This window comes from Cucurbita maxima, unplaced genomic scaffold (assembly GCF_002738345.1).
Source record: "Cucurbita maxima cultivar Rimu unplaced genomic scaffold, Cmax_1.0 Cma_Scf00049, whole genome shotgun sequence".
NCBI classification, from domain to species: Eukaryota; Viridiplantae; Streptophyta; class Magnoliopsida; order Cucurbitales; family Cucurbitaceae; genus Cucurbita; species Cucurbita maxima.
The window spans coordinates 647,367-674,739 of NW_019272065.1; the positions used below are offsets into that span (position 1 = coordinate 647,367).

General features: G+C 34.5%; 5 protein-coding genes across 6 annotated transcripts; 3 read left to right on the top strand and 2 right to left on the bottom strand.

Moving 5' to 3' along the window:
* Positions 1 to 1,481: 1,481 nt before the first annotated feature.
* Positions 1,482 to 2,944, top strand: LOC111471173 (aquaporin PIP2-1-like). Its single transcript, XM_023116868.1, has 4 exons — positions 1,482 to 1,862; positions 1,945 to 2,240; positions 2,319 to 2,459; positions 2,559 to 2,944. Exons 1-4 carry the CDS (start codon positions 1,565 to 1,567, stop codon positions 2,676 to 2,678), a joined length of 855 nt encoding a protein of 284 aa, XP_022972636.1. The 5' UTR covers positions 1,482 to 1,564; the 3' UTR covers positions 2,679 to 2,944.
* Positions 2,814 to 8,746, bottom strand: LOC111471172 (EVI5-like protein). Its single transcript, XM_023116867.1, has 9 exons — positions 8,591 to 8,746; positions 6,509 to 6,723; positions 6,215 to 6,410; positions 5,369 to 5,539; positions 5,168 to 5,284; positions 4,003 to 4,200; positions 3,853 to 3,912; positions 3,666 to 3,764; positions 2,814 to 3,329 (listed from the first exon to the last, which is right to left on the bottom strand). Exons 2-9 carry the CDS (start codon positions 6,649 to 6,651, stop codon positions 3,264 to 3,266), a joined length of 1,050 nt encoding a protein of 349 aa, XP_022972635.1. The 5' UTR covers positions 6,652 to 6,723; positions 8,591 to 8,746; the 3' UTR covers positions 2,814 to 3,263.
* Positions 8,747 to 15,684: 6,938 nt separating this feature from the next.
* On the top strand, positions 15,685 to 18,598 carry LOC111471298 (serine/threonine-protein kinase-like protein CCR1). Its single transcript, XM_023117026.1, has one exon. The coding sequence runs from the start codon at positions 16,080 to 16,082 to the stop codon at positions 18,384 to 18,386; it is 2,307 nt and encodes a 768-aa protein (XP_022972794.1). The 5' UTR covers positions 15,685 to 16,079; the 3' UTR covers positions 18,387 to 18,598.
* Positions 18,599 to 20,911: 2,313 nt separating this feature from the next.
* On the bottom strand, positions 20,912 to 22,967 carry LOC111471296 (putative serine/threonine-protein kinase). Of its 2 annotated transcripts, none has more exons than XM_023117025.1 (6): positions 22,575 to 22,967; positions 22,369 to 22,484; positions 22,057 to 22,253; positions 21,704 to 21,941; positions 21,471 to 21,621; positions 20,912 to 21,394 (listed from the first exon to the last, which is right to left on the bottom strand). In XM_023117025.1, exons 1-6 carry the CDS (start codon positions 22,596 to 22,598, stop codon positions 21,095 to 21,097), a joined length of 1,026 nt encoding a protein of 341 aa, XP_022972793.1. In that variant the 5' UTR covers positions 22,599 to 22,967; the 3' UTR covers positions 20,912 to 21,094. The 2 variants fall into 2 exon arrangements, with proteins under 2 accessions (XP_022972793.1, XP_022972792.1); XM_023117024.1 differs by having other exon boundaries at positions 22,057 to 22,273; positions 22,575 to 22,966.
* Positions 22,968 to 26,426: 3,459 nt separating this feature from the next.
* On the top strand, positions 26,427 to 27,349 carry LOC111471271 (fasciclin-like arabinogalactan protein 11). The gene has a single exon (XM_023116993.1). The coding sequence runs from the start codon at positions 26,601 to 26,603 to the stop codon at positions 27,330 to 27,332; it is 732 nt and encodes a 243-aa protein (XP_022972761.1). The 5' UTR covers positions 26,427 to 26,600; the 3' UTR covers positions 27,333 to 27,349.
* Positions 27,350 to 27,373: the final 24 nt, after the last annotated feature.

Sequence of the window (27,373 nt, forward strand, 5' to 3'; positions counted from 1 at the left end):
AAAAAAATATTATTATTTCAATTGCGTTCCATATGAACTATATACCTAATTCAATTGGAGTATGCAACCGAGTTGAAACATGTAGGCAAATGTTTATTATGAAGTATAAAACTCTCACTATTTGGACGACTTTCAAGCCCACGATTTTCACACTCTTTTAAAAAATGTTTCGTTCTCGCTGACTTATCGTCCTGTGTCTAGCTCTAATACCATTTGTAACGACTCAAGCTCACCACTAGTGGATCTTTTTAGAAAAAAAAAATAATAATGTGAAAATTGGCGTATGAGTTTATTATTTATTTAGTATATTTGGCACATGAACTCAATCTTCTCAAGATAGTAACAATATATTTGGTAGCCTTGCAATCATAAAAGCTGGATATTCTATTTTTGTGAAGATAGATATATTTATGGTTATTTTTTTTAATAAAATAACGTTTTAAAGTTAAAATAATTTATTAAAGAAATTACACAATTAAAAAAGAAAATAAAAAAAAAGAGTGAGTTTTCCCGTGATAAATATTCATGTGCAGCGTGATTAAAAAAAGAGGGAAAAAAACTAGTGGCTGAAATTTGTCCACGTGTCAGTGTAGATTCTAGGCTAGTTTCACGGGCTATGCTTATTATGACTTATTATAATATTATTAGAAAACAAAATATAAATTATTTAAAATTAAGAACCAAACTTCCCCAATAAAAAATAATTGAAAATGGTTAATAGCTAATTTTTTAATTTTATAAAGTACACAAAGAGTGAATCTCATCAAGTTGTGCTAATTTAATATAATATTATATTACTTAAATGTTTATTTTTTTTATAATAAAAGTTTTAGTTTAATTACAATATCAAAGATCGTGAAGCTACTAAAATAAATTAGATTATTTGTTTATTTATTTTCAATTAATTTAGAATATTGAATTTTATATTTATAATAAGCAATTTATTAATAGAAAGTTTGAACTCATACCACTAAAATTCAACAAATTAGGAAATTATTAACATACAAAGATGTATACAAATCATGAATTTAAAAGGTTATAATTCCCCTGATTGAAATTCTCTATTTATTTTTGTGGGATTTTATTGATAAAGTGAACAGGGTGTGATGAAGACATGTTTATAAGAGAAAATCTTATCTCGATTCCTTATCATTTCTTATTTAAACTAGAATCCATCTATATTGTTTGTGGTTAATTTTTACAAAAATGAAGTTTTTGTATAAAATTAAAATAAATTAGGCATAAAATTGAGAAAGGAATAATTATAAAAAAATAAAAAAAAAAGTCCATGTGAGGGAGAAGGTACCAGAAGAGAAGAGAAGATGACAGTGCGCGCATCAATGGATCCTCTTTCACTCTCAACGGACACTGTGGGGTCTCTGAAAGCGACAGAAAATGGAAACTTTTTCAAAATGGGGCGGCAAGAAATTTCCACTTCGTTATTGGAATCTCTGATCTCTCATTCTCCTATAAACTTCTTCTTTCCACCACTCCCCTTTCGCTCATCTTCCCCTCTCTGCAATTCTTCCTCTGTTTTCTCCCTTCAATTTCTTCACCCTGCACCATGGCCAAGGATTCTGAAGCTGGAGGATTCGCCGCCAAGGACTACCACGACCCACCTCCGGCGCCGTTGATCGACGTCGAGGAGTTCACTCAGTGGTCATTCTACAGAGCCATCATTGCCGAGTTCATCGCCACGCTTCTGTTCTTGTACGTTACTGTTCTCACTGTCATTGGCTACAGCAGCCAGTCCGACGTCGACCACGGGGGCCATATCTGCGGCGGGGTCGGCATTCTCGGCATCGCTTGGGCCTTTGGTGGAATGATCTTCGTTCTTGTTTACTGCACCGCTGGGATTTCCGGTGAGTTTTATGAGATTTCTGTCGAAATCAGCTTGTGGGTTTTGGTGGGTTTTAGTAATATGTTTTCATCCCGTTTTTGCAGGTGGGCATATCAATCCGGCGGTGACATTTGGGTTGTTTTTGGCTCGGAAAGTGTCGTTGGTGAGGGCCGTTTTGTATATGGTGGCTCAGTGTGTTGGAGCCATTTGTGGATGTGCGTTGGTCAAATCGTTTCAGAAGGGTCTCTACAATCGCTACGGCGGTGGAGCCAATTCGCTAGCCGAAGGTTACAGTACCGGCACCGGCTTAGCCGCTGAGATTATCGGAACCTTCGTTCTTGTCTACACTGTCTTCTCTGCTACAGATCCCAAGAGAAGCGCTAGAGATTCTCACATTCCTGTAAGTTTAATACTTAAATCTCCAAGAAAAGCTTCTAATTCCATATCCTAATGATCTTGTTTGCCATCGAAATTAAAGGTACTAGCACCACTCCCAATTGGGTTCGCCGTGTTCATGGTTCACCTGGCCACCATTCCGATCACCGGCACCGGTATTAACCCAGCTCGAAGCTTCGGCGCTGCAGTGGTGTTCAACCACAGCAAGCCCTGGAATGACCATGTAATTCTCTTCCTTAACAGCCCTTGATTTTGTTTGGTGGGTCGGATTTCTGAACTTCAAATCTGAATGTTTTGTTCCTTTTGTGTTCATCTGAAACAGTGGATTTTCTGGGTTGGGCCCTTCATTGGAGCTCTCATTGCTGCGTTTTATCACCAGTTCATATTGAGAGCTGGAGCAGTTAAAGCTCTGGGATCCTTCAGGAGTACCCACAGTGTCTAATGATGGAAGAAAGCAAGGTTTTAGATCTAAATGTCCATCGCCATGCGTGATATAGGGGATGAAATCTGAGTTTCCTTTTAGTTAAGGGGCACTTCTTTTATCTGTGCCCTTCTTCACTGCTATTGTCTCTTCTTCTTCTGCTATATTTTGTGTTGCTGTAGTGCTTCAATTCTCTCTAATTTGTGTAAATTTGCTCTTGTTTTAGCCACCAATTTGAAGGTTCCTGTTATAAATATTGCAAAACAAAGTTGGTTTGCTTTGAGAAATGGGATAATCCATATTTTATATATTGATCATTCAATACAAGTGAAAAATTTATGAACTTTTGTTCATAAAAAAGGTAGGAGGACTAGGGATTTACAAAGCATTTGTACAAAACTCAAACCAAATAATAAAATGATAGAATGATGAGTATATGCATCATTTAGTTTACATTCTAGACAATTCAGATGCGACAGAAGACTCATACAAGAATAACTTTTCTATGGTTTCCAATTGGCTACACCACTTATAGCTTCAATGAGATAGGGGAAAAAAGAGAACCTTCAACTCAGCTGGTCCTGATTCCCACTAATATCAGCAATCCTAAATGTCCTTTCCATGCAGCTGCTTCTCATACAGAAGTTTTGATTCCTCCAGCTGTTTGGAAACCTAATCATTAAGCAAAAACCAACTAACAAAATTCAAACACCACCAAATCTCCAAGAAACAAAGGATATTTCCAGAATCAAAGAACACAATGTAGAGATGAACATGATGAATCAAGTTCCTTCATGTGAAACTGCCAAACCAAATACTGATGCGATGACTTACGATCCATTGAATAACAAGTTTTCCTTTATTTGGTTTAGATTCTATGATAGCGTGTTTATCAGATTCAATCATGAATTCCCACCAAATATTTATGCTCAATTCACATAATGTTAGTTAGTTTCATTGTTGCTAAGTTGGGGCCTTGGGGGAGGGGTACATAGAAAAGGGACGTACTTTAATTGAGTAAGCCATGGGCAATAAGGTATCTGGATCCATTGCATCCTCTGGGAAGTTTCGCAAAGCATGTATGAGATTTTCAAAAGGCAACTTTACCTGTGTGAGCAACAAAAAGTTAAATATTGGCACCTCGCAGCCATGGACATGTGGCTGCAGAATCCATGTGAGGCAATTCATGACTCACCAAGTCATCGTGGCAGTATTTTAGAAGAGCCAAACCAGCTTTAAAAACAATCCTAACACCCTGTCGTATGAAACATTACTAGCAAGTGTGAACTTCTTTAAAGAAGAATTCTGTTGCAGAAAAGGATGTATATGGTTTGAAGTAACCAACCTCATAAAGAAAGACATCCCAAATTCGTAGAGCCAAATGGAATGGGACGGAGTAAGAGAAAACGGTGATAAACCATTGGCTAGCGTACATGCTAGGATTTATCATCTCTCGTGTAAAATGCTCACCAAGCTTAGGCAGCTGCTCTCTCACAAGGTTATCAAATTGAAATAGGTACTGCTGCACTAGAGGAAGCCCCGCCTATCAAAAAGAAAAGAAAAAAAAAGTTCTTCAAATGAAACTCAACATAGTTCAATTGAAGTACTTTAACATCTGATACAACACACAGAAACGTAATTGACGGCAAGACTTCAGACCAATTTGTAAATTATGCACGAACGTATATTTAGCAGACTACTCTGAAGTAGTTTACGCAAGTCTATAACCATTCATTAGTTATAAGCACCTGGTCATTCAGAAACCATCGTTGGATGAATAATAACAAATGAAAAGCATATCAGAAACAAAATAAAATTTAGAACAAAAATCTGTCATGAAGAGTTGTAATCTGGTTATTCAACGATAGAAAGGTAGCAGATTGGGGCAATCTCCTGGAACTTTTTGCGTAAATTTAGACATAGTCGAGGTCAGAATTGAGGGAAGTTGGATCGATTAATTATATTCACTAGCAAATCGTTCTTAAAGTTAGTGCTAGAATAGAGTACCTAACTTCTAGATAGTTCATTAACTTGATCAAGTGAAAGTGCAAGGGAAAAACTCAATTCTTTGTTGATATCTTGCTCTTAAGCGGATAACACCAGTAAGAGAAAAACAAGTGTGAATTACTTGTGAAGAAGCAGCTGACACTGAACATCTCTTTCGAATTTCCTGGTTTAGGTAGGACTGCAGGGTACTAGAAAAAATTGGCATTGGAGCATATGGTGTGGGCTTATTCAAATAGTTAAAACATTTCACCTACAAAAAATTGGCCCTGAAGCTTATGTTGTTTGCTTGTTCAAAGAGTTTAACATTTCACCTACATGCAATGTGGCAGACATATCAGAATATGAACCTACCGAACAAATTTCAGCAAATATTTAACCCAGGAACAAAGCACCAGAAGGGAGATGATGTCCATTCATTTGTCCTGATTCTCAAAATTTCAGGATTGCTAACTATTATAAAGTTGAACACAAAATAAAGGAGAGATCTCGAAGAATAGAGTTACCAGATATAATCCTTCCATAGGCGCATGAACTGCACCTTTAAGTAATGCGACCAACAACCAGAACGCATCCTCTTCACTCATATAGAGAAGCAACAAACCAGCTAAAAATCCCATCCCCTACAAGCTCAAAAACATTGCATACCGTTCACCCAATACAGTTGTTTAAACATGACTAATGATAAAATATAGAAGATCCAGAACCTGAACATATCCAACATTCCGATCAAAAACTGAATACGCCTTTAAAACATTGTAGAGAGATCTTTGACCAGGCCCATGTCTCTGTTGGAAGAAGACATGTGAAGGAAAGGTACGGGAGATATCTCGAATGATATCCAATTCAGAGGCTGATGTCTCATATATTACCAATTGCTGTAAACAAAAACATTACTACTTGATTACCATCATCCTTGGGACTTGATTTATAAGAGTCTGAAAAATGGCATAAAGTAACATTTTCATGAACTGAAAGAAAAACATGTGAGGGAAGTATGAGAAATATCTAAATGTATATACAATTCCAAGGAACCGATTGCGGAAAAAATATGCCATTTAATACCATAATCCTTAGAACTATGTATTTATAAAACTACTAAAGAAGGCCACAAAAATAATAATGTATTGACCTTGTTGTATAAGATAAGCCTAAAGGTTTCTACTTTACTGATGACTAACGCAAATAAAAGGTTACCATTGCATTCTCACTACACATCACACCCAGTAGTAGCTGCGATACATTTGCTTCCTACCACATATTTCGTGATCAATGTCGATCATACATTTGCTTCCTTTTTTCATTTGAGATGCCAGTCAAATTTTACAAGAAAACACATTCATTAATAAGAATGAAAAATTATAACCCCGGTACATTAAATATCTAAAGCTTTTAAAAGAGCCATGTATACTTTTAAAACTTGACACTTCAAAAACTATTTAGGATACAGAAACTAACTACTTTTTAGATTTTTAGGAAGTTTACAACAAAAATATTTGGAAAAACTCATTTTAAGACCATAACCTCAATCAAACTCCAAAAAGTCTCAATACCTCATAAACTCCAGGATTCATCAACAATAAGTCTCGACTTCCAGAAATCAACTGCCAAACAAGACCTCTTAAACAATCAGGAATACCTTTCCTTATACGCCTTTTAACAACGTTAGGTTTTCTCCTAGCATAATGCTTCCAGTCACTCCCTCCAACTCCAATCATCTTCCTCCATTTTCTAACTCTCCTTTCCTCCCTGAAATTGTAGGATATCCATAACGCATAATCAGCACAATCCTTGATAAAGAAAAGCAGAATGTCAAAGAAATTATTGAGCTATCAATAAAAGCATACCTCTCATTAACATTGGTGGACCGGTTCTTGGTTGTAACATCTGGAGAACTATTATGTTCCTGCTTTAAGAATCCAAATCTGTCTACTTGTTTGGGCGAAGGAAGTGGACCTGGTTCTAAGTCATCTATCCTTTTCCTTTCCATTCCACCATTATATATGCGCTACCAGCAGATAATGTTCCTCTGCCTTCTTTGACATGATAGACATTTTACTGCCTACAAAATATAGGCGAACAAGATCCAACAAGTAAATATAGTAGGTAAAAGGTAAGCCACTTTTAAGAGCAGGCATCATATAAAAATGCAGTAAAAAAACAACTTCACTAGAACTTTAGGGAGTACAAAAATAGTCTAGTTAATATAGAGTTCAAAATAAGAATCCAAACATTATGTGAGAACTACTATTCATAGAAATGCAAAAACGACAAACTAATTTTGAGTTGTTTGATGATAATTGTAATCACAGCATACCAGATCGTAAGATTTCATCGATTTCAAAATACCCACAACAAGTTCCCAATAACAACTGTGTTCCAATACTACAAGATTAAGAAAACCAACAAGTTCTGGCAACAAGAGGCTTAAATTTCAAAAGATGAAAAATGGTAAGGAGTAAACTACTAAGACCATGGAGGGATATTTCAAACCTACACTACTACTAAAGACATGGCCATTTACAATGACATAGAAGTTGACAATATTATTCCATTCGAGGAAACCAAAAAATCTAGTATTATAACAAAAGAATTAGATAAAATCATCATCTCAAGCTACTTCACAATAATTCAAGAATTAACAAGACAGAAATCAAATTTAAACAAGGCAGATGGAGCAGCAACAACTGAACGCACAACCCCATACTAATTTTTTTTTGTTGACGGTGAAACAAATAAGAAAACAAACCATATTTCACCAATTTTTATGGCAGAATAGTTAGCTCTGGTTTTAATCTTTAGTTATTAAATTACACTGATTTCGTGAACAAGATTTTTGGAGAAAGAGAAATAAATATAAAGCCAGTAGTTTTCCTTTTCCTATGCTCATCTTAAGAAACAAAAAGGTACTACTACTGAATGTACATTGTGTAAGAACTTGTCTGACAAGAATGGAAAATGATTTAAACCAAAAGTGAACAACATTGAGAAGTTTAACACTGAGCCAAATTCAATGATTACCATCCATCAGAAACAAGATGCAAAATCCTTATATGGTCATCCTTGCATTCTGATGTAAATATTCAATCAGGTTCTTCTTTTTCAAACATCACATACAAACAGGATTTTATGTTAGTTTGCAAATTAAGCCTGTTTGATAAACATTTGGTTTCTGGTTTTTTTTTTTTTTTTTTTTTTTTAAATGTGCTTGTATTTTAATTCTTTCTCTATAATGGATTTCATATTTTCAAGATAAGATTTGAATTTTTAACAAAATTTTAATGACAAAAACTACCTGAAAAACTTGACTTGGTTTTTGAAAAGCTAAATTAGTGAATGAAGAAGTATTTAAATACTACCTGAAAAACATATCTCTCTCTCAAAAAAACGAGAAGTTTAGCATATTCCTCGGTGGCCTTAGTAGCTCTTGCATGGTATTGAATTATCCACTTGCTTAATTTATCTTACACTAAGTAGAGGGACGAACTTGAAATTTGCGACGGGAATCAAACGTCTATAGCAAAATACAGAAAGGTTAGACCAGGCGCAGTTCTAGAAAGTAAACATTCTGTTTTGGCTGGAATGAAAAGAGAGAATGCAGGATGGAGAATACAAAATAAGTGGTGTTTATCGAGTTGGCTTCGTCAATTAGACATCCGATCTTCTTCCCAGTCAAAAGGGAATACAAAATAGAGAAAGTTCATCAAATTTCCGCAAAATGTTCACAAAACGAAAAAGGATCTTAAGTTTTTTCCTGATCAGACGAGACTACAATTCAATCCCCTAAATTCAACTACGCGGAGAAATTTAAATCAAAATCTGGTCAAAAACAAATGAACAGCCACAAATAAAGATCAAAGCAAATGTGAAAAAAATACAGATGCCAATCGAAACTTGTTCAATCAACTAGAAACGATGGAGAAACGTACCCGAAGTAAAGGATGAGAGACAGTTCGATTACGAAGATGAGAATCAGAGAGAATTTGGAACACGAAGCGACAGGTCCTGCGAAGAACACAAATCCCGTCCCCTGAAGAAGAAGGGTGGAACGGAAATATTTGAATTCTATTTTAGAATTAAGAATTCTATTTTTTTTTTTAATTTTTGATAAAAACAAGTAAATCAATAATTAAAATCTTATTATAAAAATCGTTAATATTATTGAAAGAAATATATGAACTTTATTTTCCTTAAATAGTTTTATAGATAAAAATAGGTTGAGAAAATATATACACAAATAATTTTTTTTAATTATTATTTGGAGTTTTAATTATTCTTATGAAAAATTAATAAGATATTTATTCTTTACCATTAATTTTTTTTAATAAAAATAATAACTATTTTTTCTCTACTTTTTAGCTTCATTTCGCCCTCTTTTCTTCACTTCACTTACTCTGCAACTGCTCTGCTACTCCTCCAACCTTCAGCCCACGTCTAAGCATCTTGAAGCCGGAGGCAGTTGCGGGTTTCCCGCCGGAGACTACCTCCGACGAGTTTTTGCGGCGGTCTTCTGATAGGGTTGACGAACAATGCAGCGTTTACGGTGTCGTTTGTGTTAGACGAACACGACTCTCCACAATGGTATGATATTGTCCACTTTGAGCACAGGCTTCCCAAAAGGCCTCATACGACTCTCCACAATGGTATGATATTGTCCACTTTGAGCATAAGGCCTCATACCAATGGAGTTAGTATTCCTCACTTATAAACCCATGATCATTCCCCAATGGAGTTAGTATTCCTCACTTATAAACCCATGATCATTCCCCAATGGAGTTAGTATTCCTCACTTATAAACCCATGATCATTCCCTAAATTAGCCGATGTGGGACTTTCATCATTCAACAGTTTGGATGTTCAGTAGCACCATAATCCTTAATTAATTGAATTACAACCATTTTTATATATAGTTTAATTAGTTAAAATATTATTAATATTGTCATTTACTCTTGAAATAATATTTTAATTAATTAATTATGTTTTAGGTCTTTAGTTCTTAGATTTTTAGAATTATTTAAATTTATCTATTTAACATCTATATTTTTATAAACATAGATAAAAAAAAAAAAATTAAAAAAGTGCAAATACTTTTTCACCACCTGAAAAACAATTAAAAATAATTATTTAATTAAATTGCAAAACTAGTGATTATAAATATGATGATTTTATCAAATTATGTATAAAGTTTTATTAGATTAATGTTGAAATTCTAATTTTTAAAAGTATAGGTACAGGTGTACACACGCAGGTTGGGTTAAGTAAATATTTTGGACCAACATAAAAAGTTTGGTTGGGTTGTCGGGGTTGTCATTTTTTTTAGAAAAACTCTACTTGTTCACATTACATTACCAACTAAATTATTAACATTGATTACAAACGTCAAATATTCTTAATTTTCATAATAATCATAAAAGAATGGTAGGGCAGAGTTGGACTGTAAATCTTTTTTTTTTTTTTTTTTTTTTGTTGTTGATCGGGTTGGTTGAGTTGACTAAATAAAATGTCAAACTTGAGGATAAAATTTTGGATTTTCTAAAAATTCAATTCAATCAAACAAAAAAAAATCTAACCTAATTTTTATGATTTGGGTTGAATAGTCTAAACTGATCGAGCTCTCGAGCCATTTAACTACATGTAAACAGATCGAAACTAAATTATAGGACGAAAAAGAAAAATATTTGGAAAATGACATTACAAAAAGCGAAATATTATTTGGACTTTGGTTCCACCGAAGAGATATATTTGGATGTGACAATTGATGAACTATAAATATCTATTTTCAAATAAAATCATATTTTAATTTTGGACCTCCAACCGCAGCGGCGCCGTTTTGGCGGTTTCTCCATCAGCAACTTGCGCGACAGGAGCCGCTGGCTGGCGTTGCCCATATTATCATATTCCACGCATCTCTACAATACTCCAAACCATATAATAAAAATATAACATATGGTATGGTTGGAATTTATTATTTCATTTTTTTCCTTATTATATGCCCCTAACATTAAATAATTTGGATTCTATTAAGCTACTAATAGCATACTCCACAATTAATATTATATTCCCAAGTTGTTATAATTAATGCGGGTTTAGGGTGCTTTTACCCAAAAATAAAAAAACTTTGCTTATAAGCTAAATAAATCTTAATAACTATTTTGCTATTTTATATTTTTATTTATGAAATAAAGTCGTTTAGATCCCGGTTCAATAACTTTCTTTTATAGATTTTCTTCTTGAAGTCATAGCCAGCAATCAGCTCTTATATGTACGATTACGATTGTTCTGATCTTTGACATAAAAAAAGGTTACAATATCGATAGAGGCCTTTGAGAATTTACTCCTAGCTAGTTGAACTAGCACTCTTGTGGCAGTATGACAACGATTGTGCGACACTTGTTTTAGTCCAACAAACAAGTCAATTGTGAGAAATTTAGATTTTGCAGACAATGTTAGCGTATGCTCAAGCCTCAAGTCGCGTTTGATAGAGATGTTTTAGAAAATGTGAGCGAAAAAATATATTGAAAATAATTGAAATAAAGTAATATTAGAAGCTAAAAGTGAGTAGAGTGATAGTTAATCATATTTTCTATAGTACATTTTTTGGCATTTTAGCTCTGAGACATTATTCTGGTGAACAGATATACACCCTCATATTGAAGTATGTCTAAGATGAAAGCATGTAAAAGAGGTTTGGAACAGACATGCAATACGTCATGGACAAGCATGATTGGGACATCCGACATACAACCATAAACAACACTCCTTAAACAAGTATGACTATGACACAGCATCGACAACAAATTGTACTAAAATTGTTGGACAATGTATGAATTTGATTATCATATATGCCTTAAAGATTAGAGGTAGTGGTCATATATGAGATTTGATGTCAGGTGATAAATCTCCAACTTGAAAGTTTAGAGCTAATATCATGTGTTATGGGAATTAATTAGGATATTTAATGAGTTTGACTTGTATATTTAAATTAATTCTTAGGGACATGGAATATATATTTCATAAAATAACTTTATTATTAATTAAACTATATCATGTGCTTAAGAGACCTGAGTAATGTGTATTATTAAAATTAAGAATATAATTTTTTTTTTTTTAGGGTCAATTATTTTGTAATATTAATTTATTAAAAGACATGATTTTTTTAGAGGGATATGCTCGGAAATAATAGGAATAAAATCGACGCTTAATTTTAAAATATATTAGTATATAGATTAAAAAGGTTAGTATTATATTTCAAAAATATATTTACTTTCAAAATTACATTACTGTCCTTAACCTTTGAAAAGAAATAAAATAAATAAATAATATCGTTAAAATATTGCGGAGAGAGAACAAAACTGAAACTTATCTTAAGGGAAGCCCGAGAAAAAAACTCCAAATATGACATATTTAGTAGCAGTTGGCTTGAATAATTACAAATGATATCAGACACTGAAGGATGTGTCAGGGAGGACACTGGCTCCCAAAAGAGTGGACTTTTGAGCCTAGAAAATCAAGACCAACATTTTAAAAATGATATCAAATTGTAAATTAGGTATCTTAGATATATACTCCATGATAGAGATCAATGGAAAAGCTTTGGATTGACCCTTAGATATGTAGGTGTGTGGGTTAATAAGACGATATCATTTGTCTACGAAATCCTAATGATATGATTTATGTTTCCTTTGTCTACGAAATTCTAATCATATGATCCTCCGAAACTTAATTATATGAACTTTTTATGTTTCAAACCCTAATTATATAATCCACTTTCTTCGTATGAGATCCCACGTTGGTTGAAGAGATAAACAAAACATTTCTTATAAGGGTATGGAAACCTCTCTCCAGTAGACGCGTTTTAAAACGACGATGATACGTAATGAACTAAAGTGGACAATATTCACTAGCGGTGAGCTTGGACTATAACAATTTCAAACCCTAATGGTACGAAACTCTTTTGTTCTAGACCCAAATGATGATGTGAACCTTTCTTTTAACAATGGTGGGTTAGCCATGGTGGGCTGCCTTTACAACCACAAGCCAAAATGTCATTCCATGTTTGGTTGGGTGGTGACACACCCATGATTCCTTCAACACACCCAATAGTTGGGGGTCCCATTTGTGAAAATTACATTATATTTCTCTATTGGAACAAAATCCTCCTTAAAAGATATAGTTTGATTAAACAAAATCTTTCCAATTTAATATGATTTTTTTTCTTCTTATTTTTAATTTGATTTGTGATTGGTGAACTAACTACTCGATTGATATGTTTTTGTTTGTTTTTTTCTCTAGTAAAATGCTAATGATTGATTTTTGGCGACTTTTATTCAATAATATACACTCTCTCGGTTCATTCAATGTGTCAAATTCCTTGTATTACTATCTCGAAAACATCTCTTAAGTATTTATACAATGAATTAAGAAGAGCAAATGTATAAATAAAGTCATTGTACTTAAAAATTAAAGCAAACCCATGTGAAAAGGAAGGGTTTTAGAGGATCTCATCGATTGTAGAAGGGAACGGATGTCAGTAAGAACAATCCCACATCGGTTGGAGAAGAGAACAAAACATTTTTTTTTTTTTAAGGATTGGAAATCTCTCCATGGTAGACACATTTTAAAACCTGAAGGGAAAATTCAAACAAGACAATATCTACTAGCGGTGGTCTTGTTTTGTTAGAGAACCCATCTCGAAAAATTAGATTTTGGGTCAAATTCAACTCATTAGATGAAAGAGGAGCATGGTTAGAGCTCGAGATTGGTCATTTCAATTTGGTAGACAAAACAATAGGATGCCATCTCTATCTTTGGTTTTTGATGAGATGATTATAAGAAGAAGGGGTAGCCTTGCATTAAGGTTCATTGGATGAAGGGGTGGGTGACCCTACAATTGGACAAGATTTGACCAATAAGATATGTGTTGTGTAAGACATGGGATCTTAAAGAAGAGGCAATTGGGTTTTGGGTTTGACTGACATCCAATTTGGAGTAAAATTTGACTTAGAGTGAGTGGGCAGGCAGAAATTTGATTCCAAACAAACAAGCCATACACCTCTCACCATGCACCCATGTGATCCAATTTGGCATTTTTGCTTCAATCTTACTAAGCCTCTCTTTCTCTCTTCATATCGGAGAATAAAATTCAGAAAGAAACGAGTTTTAGTAAGGACGCTGGCCCCAAATGGAGGTGGATTGTGAGATCCTACATCGATTGTAGAGAAAAACGAAACATTCTTTATAAGGGTGTGGAAACTTCTCTTTAGCAAACACATTTTAAAATCCTCAAGGGAAAGTCCGAAAAGAAACGCTCAAAGATACAATATTTACTAGTAGTGAGCCTGAGTTGTTACAAAAACATTTCTTATAAGGGTGTAGAAACATCTCCCTTTCTAGCATACACATTTTAAAATCGTGAGACTAATGTCGATACGTAACAGAGCAAAGCGAACAATATCTACTAGCGATGGACTTGGATTGTTATATAGTTTCGAATCGGGTTAAGTTACAAGTTTAGTTTTTAGTTTTTTTTTTTAATAAGTTTTTAAGTTTCCAATTTTATATCTAATAAGTCTGATTTATTCAATATTTTTTAAAATGTAGGGACAAAAGAAAAAATATAATATATATGGTCAACTATAATCATTAAAAAAATAAAATAATTTTCTATTATTATTATTTTTTTCATTTTCCTTTGACATGTTTTTTTAATGAAAAATAAAGTTTTTATTTCATTCTTTTAAAAAAATAATGATTTTAATTTGAACATTAATTTATTAATTATGATTAGCCATCCAATTGCTATTAGTTAAACAAAAAAATGTTGAAAATAAAAAGAAAACCATTTTGCAAATATTTTTCAAATTAAAAATAAATAAAAAAACCCAATTTTGTTTTTATCTTATTTGTGTCACTTGGATGGTGGACAAGCCATTATAGTGTTCACACCATCGAATTTTATATCAAATAATTTATATATATAAATTATGATTAAAGAAAAATGTATTAAAATTTCAGGAAAAAAAAAAGGAATTATAATTCCATGAGAAATTATTTTATTAAACATAATTGATATTACGATAAATAAAAATTCTAATTTCATGTAAATTAAACATAAAATTAAAGTTGAAATTAAAATGTATATTTTGAAGCTTAGTTTATATATTTTCTTCAGTTCCCAAAGTAAACATTTTTAATATCTTAAGTTAGTTTGTTTATTTTATAAATGTATTTGTACAATATAACACAATTTTTTTTTTTAATTCAGTAATATATATGTTCTCGGGATATAAATCTATCACTTAGTGGTTGAGGGATAGACTCGATAAGACAAAAACATGTTTTTTTTTTAAGTTAGGTATTTAATTTTAGATCCTACGATTAATAGAGATGTTCTTTAACTTGAGAGGGACCTACCCTGGATAGGGGAGGGAGCACGGAGCACCAAATGATTTCTTTCGTCCTCGTCCCCACCTCAGCTTACCATCATATAACTATGGAAGACTATGTTATATAAAGATTTAAACTTTTAGAAATTATCTCGATTTAATAAGATATTTTACATTTTTTTTTAATAGAAAGTGAATTTTTTAGGAGTGGTTAAATGAAATAGGAGGCGGTGACAGGTTTCTTCGTTCTCACTTGCTCGATGGGCCTCAAATGTTAGGAACCACGATCCTCCACAATAATATGATATTGTCTAGTTTGAGCATAAACTCTAGTGAATTTGCTTTTGGTTTCCCCAAAAGGTCTCGTATCAATGAAAATAGTATTCCTTACTTATGAATCTATGATCGGGACTCGCTCCTAACAATGTTAAAACTCTAGTGACATCTATTAAGGTATCATAGGTTAAAGCTCCAATTCCCGAACATATAAAAAAACAAGAAAAGAAATGTAAAATTGAGGAGATAGATTAAAAATTTATGAGAGAAAGGAAATGAAGATTGAAGATATTAAAAAAAAGGGGATTAGGTTGGCATGAAACTTTTGTCTGGTTGGCTGTTGCTCTGCCTTTTTGCCTCACCAGAGGTTGGTCTTATCGATGGAAACACACAGACACTCAAAATTTATGTAAATACCTAAGTTTCAAACGTCGACAACCACTTCATCTTCTTTGATTTTCACCCTTTTCTCCTCTGTAAATTTGGTCGGATCATCTCCCTGCCGCCACTCTTACAGTAACTATGTCCAGTAGTTTCAGATGCCCAACGGGTCTAATCTAATTCCCAGCCGTAAAAAAATGGCGAAATCCACGTTCTCCCATCTCCTTTTTACCATTTCATTGTCTTCTTATTCTTCTTACTTGAGCAGCAAACCAATATATCTTCACACAACCCACTCACATACTCTGTTTTCAGTCCATGACACCGTTGAATCCATTCCAGAGCAACCCACCAGCGTGAGTAGCTTCGCTAAATCATGGGAATCGATCATACCCTTTTGAAATCTTGTAAATATCTTCCAACCATTTGTGTTTTTTTGCAAGTTTTCTTCGTTTTCGCATCTGGGTTTGGATCAATGGCGCCTATTTCAGCCGCATTTGGTCCAGATGGATTCTTCTGCGCCATTGATGCCAGTGGTAAACAGGAAGTTATTTGTTGGGGCAAAAATAGCTCGTCTCTTTCACCTTCTTCCTCATCTTCCACCTCCATCTTCTCCGTCGCTATCCCCCCAATGGCGGCTCTCTCCGGCGGCGAGGGGTTTCTTTGCGGCATTTTAGCAAACACTTCGCGTGCGTATTGTTGGGGTTCGATAAATCCAGGTACAGATCTCGTCCCATTGGATTTTCGAAACACGGCTTATTCGCATATTGCCGCGGGAAAAAGCCATGTTTGTGCAATTAGAGGATCCTATTATTCTGATAGCGATTCAGGTCCTATAGATTGTTGGGATGTTTCAAGAGCTTCAAATAAGAATACCCTGATCTCTAAACAGAGTTCTCTGTTTTATAATCAATCGATTGCCAGCCTTGTCTTCAAAAGGGTGGTTTCCGGTGAAGGATTTAGCTGCGCCGAGCTTCGTGATGGAGGGATTCTTTGCTGGGGACCAAATTCCAACACTCTCGACGTTTCTAATGTTTCTGAAAACTACATCGTACTAGCCGCCGGAAAAGATGCTGTTTGTGGAATCTCAGAGGTTTCCGGTCGAATTAAATGTTGGGGCAACGCCGATTCGTTCATTGGCCTTCCGACAGCCGCTGGATACGTAACGTTGACCGCTGGAGAGCAACATTTCTGCGGCATCCGATGGGATACTCACGAAGTGGACTGTTGGGGTAGCTTGAATTCATCTTCTATTCCTAAAAACACAGGATTTATGGCAATTTCTTCATCTGATCGATCAATCTGTGGCATTAGAGAAGATAATCTTGTTCTTGATTGTTGGTTTTCTCATTCTTCTGAGGCTCCTCCTGGCAATGATCCTCCATTGGAGCTTTGTAGCCCAGGGCTATGCGCTCCAGGGCCTTGCCGTGAAGGGGAATTCTCTTTCAATGCCAGTATTCTAAATGAACCAGATTTGAAAAGCTTGTGTGTAAGGAAGGATCTGAACATTTGTTCACGTTGTGGAGTGAATTGCTCAAATGGGTTCTTCTTATCTAGCCCTTGTACTCAAAATTCTGATAGGATTTGCTCTGCTTGTTCTCTATGCCAGAACAGTTCTTGTTGGGATATCTGTGGAGTTCAGTCATCTCCTGAATCCAAGCAGAAGAATTGGCATCAATGGCGTAGTATATTGCTGATAATCGGCGGTTCGGTCGCTGGATTAGTCCTGATTCTTCTCGGTTGGTGTCTTCATCCTCGCGTTATCACTTTGAAGGACGAGAGCAAGAAACAACACAAGTCGGAGCTGGAGACTGGTACTGAAACGGATTCTTGTGCTCCATTGGCTCCGCCTTGTCCCGGGATTGCTCAGATTTTTCGACTTTCGGAGTTGAAGGATGCAACCAATGGGTTCAAGGAGTTTAATGAGCTTGGTAGGGGAAGATATGGCTTTGTTTACAAGGCTGTGTTAGCTGATGGGCAGCAAGTTGCAGTGAAGAGGGCTAATGCTGCTACCATTATTCATACAAATAGTAGGGACTTTGAAATGGAGTTGGATATCCTTTGTAAGATAAGGCATTGTAATATTGTGAATCTGTTGGGGTACTGTTCTGAGATGGGAGAAAGGCTTCTTGTGTATGAATACATGCCGCACGGGACGCTTTACGATCATCTCCATGGCGGGCTTTCTCCTTTGAATTGGACGCTTAGGTTGAAGATAGCGATGCAGGCAGCGAGGGGTTTGGAGTATCTGCATAAGGAACTCGTGCCTCCTGTCGTGCATCGAAATGTCAAAACTTCGAACATTCTTTTGGATTCCCATTGGGGTGCTAGAATTGCAGACTTTGGGCTTATTACATCGAACGACGACGACATTAGCGGGGATTTGACGAGCGATGTTTATGACTTTGGAATTGTGCTGCTAGAGATCATCAGTGGAAGGAAGGCTTATGACAGAGATTATACACCTTCAAGCATAGTTGAATGGGCAGTGCTTTTGATCAAGCAGGGTAAGGCTGCAGCCATTATAGATCGATACACCGCGCTACCAAGAAACGTTGAACCTCTACTTAAACTTGTTGATATAGCCGAATTGGCTGTAAGAGGAAAGGCCAGTGAGCGACCGACCATCTCTGATATCGCATCTTGGTTAGAGCAAATTGTTAAAGATGGGTTGATCTTGTAATCGTCGTACTCTAACATGGGTGCTCGGGTTCGAAACATACGTTTTGATCGATGGAACAGAACATATTCTTTTACAGCTTATGTGAGTGCTGCTCTCTCTTCAACTGTAAATTAGTTTTTGAGCTTCAGCTTGTACATGAACACATACTTCATTGTTACACTATTTCTTTCAATAAAGGACTTGCCATTTCTGAGCATGTCTGCTATAAGTTTCTAATGATTTCATTTCCATTTGAGATTCTTTAAATCTATATGGATAAGTAAACAATCAAATACGAAATGATACACGATGAAGATATGATTTTCTCTTCTTGCCTTATATGTTAGACACGAAACACTGATGGTCCGATATTATTGTTCAATTTCATGGTTTATTCATACTTTTCTCAAAGGTATTCAGACCAGCCACGAGGTGGTATGCCAGGAAGAACGCTGGGCCTCGAAAAAGAGTGGATTTGGGGGTCCTGCCTTAATTGAGAAGGGAACGAGTGCCAGCGAGGATGCTAGGTCCCGAAGGGGGTGGATTGTGAGATCCCACATCTATTGGGGAGGGAAATTAGCGTCGATGACGGTGGACCTCGAAGGGGGATGGATTGTGAGACCACATCAGTTGGAGAGAGGAAGAAAACATTTTTTACAAGGGTGTAAAAACCTATCCCTAACAAAAACGTTTTAAAAACCTTGAGGGACAACTCGAAAGGGAAAGCTCAAAAAAGAATAATATCTACTAGCGGTGGGCGTGGGATATTACAATGTCAACGGATGCCACTTACTATATCTAAACATCAATGGCTGCTGATGAAGTTAACATGGAAAAGAGGCATAGCCTCAGTTTGGAATCCAAAAGACCACCTATTGTAGAAGAAAGAGAGCAACTTCTTTTGCTTTTTGAATCAAAAAGACCAATCTCTGTCTCTTACTTTCATGGATGACAGCTCAAAAGCTAGAATTTTTGTTTCTAAAAAAGGTCAATGCACAAAGAGTACTCCGTGGAGGGCTGACTCAAACCTCTAAAGTTGGTAAGAGTGTGTAAACCTCTCTAATAGACTCGTTTTAAAATCGTGAGATTGACAACGGATAATATCTATTAACAGTGGGCTTGAGATGTTACAAATGGTATTAGAGATAGGTTATCGAACGGTGCGAGACACTGTTCAGAGTAGGGCTAGACCCTCTCCATAGTAGACGTGTTTTAAAAACCTTGAAGGGAAGCCCGGAAAGGAAAGCCCAATATGTGTAGGCGTGTACTGTTACAAATGGTATTAAAGCCAAAAAGCAGTGAGTTGTTGGGATATGGAGGTTGATATCTAGATCTGGTAGAGATATATTTGGAAAATATTTGTATAGATTTGATAGAGATATATTTGGAAGATATTTTGTAAAAATCAACATATATATGACAAATATTTGGTAAAGATTTGATAGAAATATATTTGGTACATTAGATTTAAATGTTTGAAAGTTATATTTAGTAAATTGAAACTATATATATATATAACCAATTAGGAGCGCTCACAAAATATACTCTTCTTACAAAATGTACTCTTCTTCCTTCTGTATTCTCTCTTGTGTGTACACATCTTTTGTGTACACACCTGAAGTCATCAATAAAACCTTTTAATATTCCTCCTTGAATTGTCTCTCTCATGTAACCTTTTAATATTTCTTGATGAGTGTGTGCGTTGTTGAGTGATCCTAACAACTGGTATCGATCCTGACAGCAATGCGCCAACAAAGACGTTGGGCCCCTCAGGAGGGTAGATTGTGAGATTCCACATCGATTGGAGAGGGGAACAAAACATTCTCTATAAGAGTGTGGAAACCTCTTCCTAACAGATCGATTTAAAATCATGAAGCTAATGACGATACGCAATAAGTCAAAGCGGTGGACAATATCTGTTAGCGGTGGGCTTGGACTGATACAAATGGTATCAGAGCCAGGTTACCGAATGGTGAGAGACATTGGTCAAAGTAAAGATAGACCATCTCCATAGTAGACGCATCTTAAAACCTTGATGGAAAGCCTAGAAAGGAAAGTCAAGAGAAGAAAAATTTGTTAGCATTGGACTTGCTATTACAAATGGTAGTTAGTAGTGGACTTGCTATTACAAATGGTAGTTAGTAGTGGACTTGCTATTACAAATGGTAGTTAGTAGTGGACTTGCTATTACAAATGGTATGTTAGCAGTGGTCTTGCTATTACAAATGGTATCAGAGCCAAACAACAAAGACGCTAGCCCTTAAGGAGGGTTAGAGAACACAACATTCTTTATAAGAGTGTGGAAACCTCTCCCTACCGGCGCGTTTTAAAACCATGAGGGTAACGGCGATATGTAACGGACCAAAGTAGACAATATCTGTTAGCGGTGGACTTGGGCTATTACAGAAACTTGAGCTTTGTACTAAACAAAGATCATAATCGACTGTTAGAATGATTTTGCTCTTCAAATTGTCAATCTATGAAACTACAGATTTTGGGTGACAGAGATCAAAAGAATGAAATTCAGCAATTCAAATGAACAAAAAGGAAGAAAGAAAAAAAACTCTGCACATATCTCTGTTATTCACCCATGCTATGATACCAACCCTCAATGAACTTTTGGGTGGAAAAACAATGTAAGAACTTCTACCAAATTCTCTATGTACAAACACTAAATTCAAAAGACCCCAACTGAGATCAGAATCATTTACCCTGAGATGAGCAATGCTTTACATGCTATTTGGTGTTGAAACCTTTGAGAAAATACTGGTTGATGAAGTTCCTTTATCCATCTTAATGTCCATGAAGTCAATAATATGTCCTGGTTGTGAAATCTTATGATCTTTAACGTCGGTCTCCCTCATCAACATACTTACAGCAACAGACATTCGCGGTCGTTTCGTTGTGTTTTCTTGCACACACAGTAGGCCAATTTTCATAAACTGAACAGCCTCTTCTTCCCGGATGTTCGTGTCAAGTGTCGGGTCTATCAATTTTACTAGCTCGTTCGTGTTGTAGTGATCCCATACCTGAAAATCACAAAATACCATGAAATCGGACCAAGCAACCTCCTAACACAATATTGATTCCTCAAATGCAACTTACCTTCTGAACCAAGTGGTGTTCACCACGTTCCATATCGAAATCAACAGTTGCTCTCCCACTGACAATCTCCAACAACAACACTCCGAAGCTATAGACATCTGATTTTCGTGTCAAATGCCCGCTAACAGCATATTCAGGAGCAAGATATCCGCTGTTTTTCGATTTTCAGATCAGCAGTTGTTTCCTGAAAGTAATTAACATATTCAAACGTATTGATAGAAACATCGACTTACATTGTGCCAGCAACACGAGTACTAACATGAGAAAGGTTCTCTCCAAACAACTTCGCCAATCCAAAATCCGCAAGTTTAGGCATAAAATTATGGTCGAGAAGAATATTGCTAGCTTTTATATCTCTATGAACTATATGCGGGTTGACTTCCTCATGAAGATAGGCAAGCCCACGAGCTACTCCAATCAAAATGTCCTTTCTGGATTGCCAACTAAGTCTCATTCTATTTTCCCCCACACCTATTGATCAAGATTTTAGAAGCATAATCTAAGTTCAGAACCATTGTCTTTTCTAATCACAGCTCAAATTGAGTTACAAATGCATATAAATCATTAAGAAAATGCTATTAGTTACCCTGAAGAGCATGAGCAAGGCTGTTGTTTTCCATGTAATCATAGACCAAGTATCTTTGACATCCATCAACATGAAACCCTTTAAGCACAACAAGGTTTTCATGTCTGATATTAGAAAGTGAAGTCAATTCAGCAATGAATTCCCTTTCACCTCTCATAGATTCAACCTCAACAGAGAGCACCTTCACAGCAATCTTCCTGCCATCATGAAGCCGACCCTTTTGAAAGTCAACCACATTCAGGCATTTTATCAGACACCTTACGGGCATTCAAAACAAAAACAAAAAAGCCTGATACAGGGGCATGGCAATACCTTGTAAACGGAGCCGAATCCGCCCTCTCCCACCTTATTTGCCGCACTAAATCCATTGGTGGCCGATTTAAGCTCGTTGTAAGAGTACACACGAAACCCCTCATTATCTTGTCTATCTGCTTTGATTCGAGCAAACCAGTCAAAGGGGGGTTTGATTTGATAATAAACTCCGCAAAAACTCAACAAATAACAGAAGAAAAGCTCACCGTGCCGGCTATTTTCCATAGCATTAAGCGATCGAGAAGAACAACAAGTAGAAAGAAGAGATCGAAACTTCATTTGGCTAAACAGAATCCAAAGAGAATCACAGAATAATCCCAAGTGGGTCAAGTGGGGATTGGGGGAAGGGTGCGGGGTTAAGAAGGCCGCGGGTTTGAAACGTTCATGGGCAAATTAGGAGTATTAAATTGCAGCCTGTTGACGACCGATCGATCAGCCACCATTGAGACAAGAAATTGGTCCAGGCGTGGGAAAAAGGAAAGTCCTCTCTACTCCGTTATGATTCATTTGGAAATGATCAAAAATGGACTCGGCGGAATTTGGTCAATGCTTAGTAGCCTTCAAAATTACAGCATAAAATATATACACAAGGAATTGGAGACCTGGTTGAAGACTGTTGCAGGACCATCAAATCAAGTGGAAAACTATGAACAATTTCTTCTTCTTTTTTTTACTTTTTTTACTTTTTTATTTTATTCTATGACTAATAGATCGGATTGGAAATTGGGTCAAATTTCAATACAAAGTCTAAATTGATTCTAATTTTAAATTTATACCATTGTTAATTTAGGGTTTTAATTGAATTAATTTTTACTTTAAAAAGTTAATATAAATTAATAAAAATACTCCGTATAAGAATAAAACTTTTGAAAATTACAATAATACCCTTAAATTAAAAAAGAATTATAAAAAATTAAAAACGATGGAAATTATTAATACTTTATTTAAAAAATAACCTAATAGTTCACAAAGGATATTTTTAAAAATTTCATAAAGAATTAAAAGGATATTAATAAAAAATTAAAAGTTAAAAGAATATGTTCGAAACAAAATATTAACGGTTTATCTGCTAAGGGTAAATGTATCTTTTAAAGTTTCCTGTCAATATTACCACTTTTGAAAGTTTAGAGATATCTTTTTAGATAAAGGGCATAATTTATCAGTATTTTTATTAATTTAATAAAAAAAATTATTAAACTTGTGAATAGAAAATTTAAATATCAACATGAATATAGTTCAACTAACATAAAACATAGGTTATCGACTAGAAGGTCAAATATTAGAATCTCCTGTCATACGTATTGAAGGTTAATATTTGATTTATTGATAGATCGTTAAAATATGACAAAATTATAAAAAGTTTGACTCCACTAAAATGATATAATTTATTGACTTAAAATGTGAGTTGGAATGAACACTAATTACATTTTATTAAATAAAAGCAATAAATTAGTTGTTTAATTATAAAATAATGATCATCGTACAAACAACTATTAATATTTATTCATGTAACCCACAAAAAAAAAAAAATATATTGTTTTATTGTATAAAATCTATCATTTCATTTAATTTAAAAAACTAAAAATTAATGGATATATATATATATATAGTTTTCAGAATTTTGAAAAAAATTTAAAAAAAACAAATAAACTCACTCATAAAAGCAGTATTGGTTGCTTAATTTTAAAAAGCCAAATAATTATCTTAATTAATTTATAAAATAATTCATTTAATGCTCTCTTAGGTATATTGATGAAAAAAGTCAATAATTATTTTAATAACAATTCAAACGTTTGAAGATAAGGAGAGGGTCAATAGTCAAATAAAAAATAAATAAAAAATAAATAACATCGGTCAAATTAAAAAAGCATCGATCGGAGTCGTAGTAACGTTCTCCGCTCAAGGATGAAATTTTTTAAGATAATTTTTTTTCATTTCTTATATTATTTTTCCGCTCAAAGATGAGATTGGAGCTGGTGACGAACAAAGGGTCCAACAGACATGTAGCTAGGGTGCAAGTAAAAAAATCCATTAATTCTCTTTTCTTTTTACAATCGAAAATCAAGACGTATCAAACACTATAGTGAGACGTGAAAATACTCGATCCCATTTTCAACCTTGATATGTAGAGTCCTCTTGTGTCATACATACGAGATTGTTCGGGAGTCATGGTCCAAGTGCAATGAAAATTCAAAAGAGCTCGTGAACTTCTTAGTATTTTTCCTTTAATTGACCATTCTCGCATTGTTTGAGACGAGGTCGGAATGAGGTGATAAATTCCTGTTTTCCGAGAGTATTTAACTATCTAAATTTTCATGCAATTTTTAGTTCCTAAAAATATTGCATGAAAAAAAAAAAACAATAATTTATTTATTTGGAATTCAAAGTTTTAAAAGAGCGTAAAAGTCTGCCACGTGTGAATTAGAGAATGACTTGAATGAATATGCACGTGTGATCCTTTTTTAATTTTTCTTTAAATTTTAAATTTTATTGCCTTTGACTTTCCACAAAGAAAAATTCAAACTTTTTTTTCTTTTACATTCTTTTATCCTTTCTTCTAGAAATATGATTTTCTTTGGGAATGGTTATTTTTTTTATAATACCTAAATTTAGCGGATTAAAATTAAATAATTAATATTTAATTTATTAAATTATATTTCGACTCTACAATATTATGATTAATTTGAAATAATTGAAAGAATTAATAATTTAGATAATGTGTTTAATATAGCTTATTATTAAAATATATTTCTTTAGAAAAATGTAAGGAAATTCATAATGTTGATTTTTTTAAATTAACCATATAAATATTACTTTTACTTGATTTGTTATTATTTTTTTAATATATAGTGAAATTTAACTAATATTCAAATATTTTCTTAAGAATGGAGATAATGAGAAAATAAATATAATTTTTAAAAAACTAAATTAATTATCGGTCTCAATTAAACACACAGTTTTAAGTACTCGATTTCCAGTATTTTGATCGTGAACTTTCGGAGAAAGGAGGGGGCGTTTTGTAAATTTTGTAGGGGTTTTAGAGTAAAAAGAAGAGAATAGAAGGGTTTGTTTGAAAATTTGAAAGTTGATAAGGTATTTGATATTTTGGTGTGACCCAATCAACTTTTGGAAAAAAGTACTTTGGGCTTTGACTTCTTACATATTTGGTCACTTTTGGATGGCTATATGCAATCTTAGCTCCATCACTACCCAAAATTAAAAAATAATAATTAATACTAAATGGATTGACAATATTCAACTCTATGAGTTTTTATGCTATCAAAAGTTAAGAACGATATTGCAACGTTTGAAAGAACAGGGGTATTTTCTGTGGCTTCCGTTTTCGTGTTCTTAACTTCATGTAAGTCACTTACTCGAACATGGCATGAAAGTTTTAAAAATAAGTTTTTATCTTCTCAATAGACGACTTCTATTGTGATTGTTGAAATTCAAATAGAATAATATATTTGACGTTCATGTGATAATAACGATAAGATTTGATTGGGCGAGAAATACATGATGGGTGGAATTAGAAAAATGTTTGCTATACTAACTCCAATGCTTAATTTAGAAGAATTTAGAGGATGAGAAAGGACTTGCCTTCTCCCAATTGAAAAAGAATATATAATATTAATAAAATAAGAAAACTTAGACAGAATTAATATTTATGTTTAATTTAATAAAATAAAATAATTAACCAATATATATTTTTAATTCTTTTAGTTTTGAATTTTTGTTTTTTAATTGTCTCAAACATCTTGTAAAAGGTTTTATAAACCTTTTTTGAGGTGGAATAATCTGATTTGAAGGGTTTTATCAACAAAATATTCACCTTAAATAAAATAAAAAGTTGACTTAATTTTGTTGTCAATTAATATTTTCAACATCTGTCTTACCAAAGCTACAAAAGTATGGCATTGTAATGATTCAAACTAAGCCAAAATCCTTAATCATAATGTGATTTTTAAAGTGAGTGACACAAAATAAGTCTTAAGCTTTCTAAAAAATTTGTCCCTTTTAGGAAGGGAGACCGAATCTGATCCTACTCAATAACTATCAGGTTCGCAGAATGATAGAAAAACCAAATTCACTCTTGTGACATGGTCAAAGTTCGATTCACCACTTCGAGAAAAGAGATGAAACGCTCTCTTCCCATCTTTATACATAAGAGAAATCACTCAAGACAAGAGGTGTCGACAACGACAACTTAATGTCTTGACTTTTTTCCGTTTATGGAACATCTAGAATTGTCAAATCTCTCTTGCGCTCGTAAGAGAACCTCACTACAAAAAAATAAAAAAAAAGGGGACAATCCTCCATCCTTATACTCTGTGCAAAGCCCCCATCTCTTTCCTCTCACAAAAAAACCCATTACCTTCCATTTTGAAATCCCCATTTCACCAAACCAATTTCCCTTTCTTATAGATCCCATCTCCAATGCCTCAAAAAACAGAACAATCCCAGACAAAAGCTCCTCTGTTTTTTCCCCCACATTCACTAAGAACAACCTCTTTCTCATCATCTCCTTCTTCCTCACCTTCCTCTTCTTCTGCAAGTCCATTTCAGCTCAATCCTCTCAGCCACCAGGCCCCTCCGCTCTGACTAACATCACCGCCATCCTCGAAAAGGCTGACCAATTCACAACATTGATTAAGCTCCTAAAAAGCACCCAACATAGTGATCAAATCAACAATCAGCTCAACAACTTCAACCAAGGCCTCACTGTTTTTGCTCCCCCCGACAATGCCTTCTCAAATCTCAAGCCCGCCACTCTCAATTCCCTCTCCGATCAGCAAAAAGTTCAGTTGCTTCAGTTCCATGCCCTCCCTACTTTCATTTCCATATCCCAATTTCAAACCGTCAGCAACCCACTTCGTACTCAGGCCGGAAACAGCAACACTGGTCAGTTTCCGTTGAATGTTCCAAAAAAAGCTAGACTAGAAAAGAGATCTTATCTTAACTGACTTCTCAAAAGCTTTCTAGAGTAACATGAATATCAGAAAAG

Excerpts from the sequence above, each read along its gene's own strand:
- LOC111471271 (XM_023116993.1), top strand. The coding sequence starts at position 26,601 with ATGGAACATCTAGAATTGTCAAATCTCTCTTGCGCTCGTAAGAGAACC.
- LOC111471172 (XM_023116867.1), bottom strand. The coding sequence starts at position 6,651 with ATGGAAAGGAAAAGGATAGATGACTTAGAACCAGGTCCACTTCCTTCG. Across the intron at positions 3,913-4,002 it reads GGGATGTCTTTCTTTATGAG|GGTGTTAGGATTGTTTTTAA; the intron begins GTTGGTTACTTC and ends TTCATACGACAG. Across the intron at positions 3,330-3,665 it reads CCATGGCTTACTCAATTAAA|GTTTCCAAACAGCTGGAGGA; the intron begins GTACGTCCCTTT and ends CTTAATGATTAG.
- LOC111471296 (XM_023117024.1), bottom strand. The coding sequence starts at position 22,647 with ATGAAGTTTCGATCTCTTCTTTCTACTTGTTGTTCTTCTCGATCGCTT. Across the intron at positions 22,274-22,368 it reads GATTCGGCTCCGTTTACAAG|GGTCGGCTTCATGATGGCAG; the intron begins GTATTGCCATGC and ends GACTTTCAAAAG. Across the intron at positions 21,622-21,703 it reads ACTCGTGTTGCTGGCACAAT|CGGATATCTTGCTCCTGAAT; the intron begins GTAAGTCGATGT and ends ATCGAAAAACAG.
- LOC111471173 (XM_023116868.1), top strand. The coding sequence starts at position 1,565 with ATGGCCAAGGATTCTGAAGCTGGAGGATTCGCCGCCAAGGACTACCAC. Across the intron at positions 1,863-1,944 it reads CTGCACCGCTGGGATTTCCG|GTGGGCATATCAATCCGGCG; the intron begins GTGAGTTTTATG and ends CCGTTTTTGCAG. Across the intron at positions 2,241-2,318 it reads CTAGAGATTCTCACATTCCT|GTACTAGCACCACTCCCAAT; the intron begins GTAAGTTTAATA and ends TCGAAATTAAAG.
- LOC111471298 (XM_023117026.1), top strand. The coding sequence starts at position 16,080 with ATGGGAATCGATCATACCCTTTTGAAATCTTGTAAATATCTTCCAACC.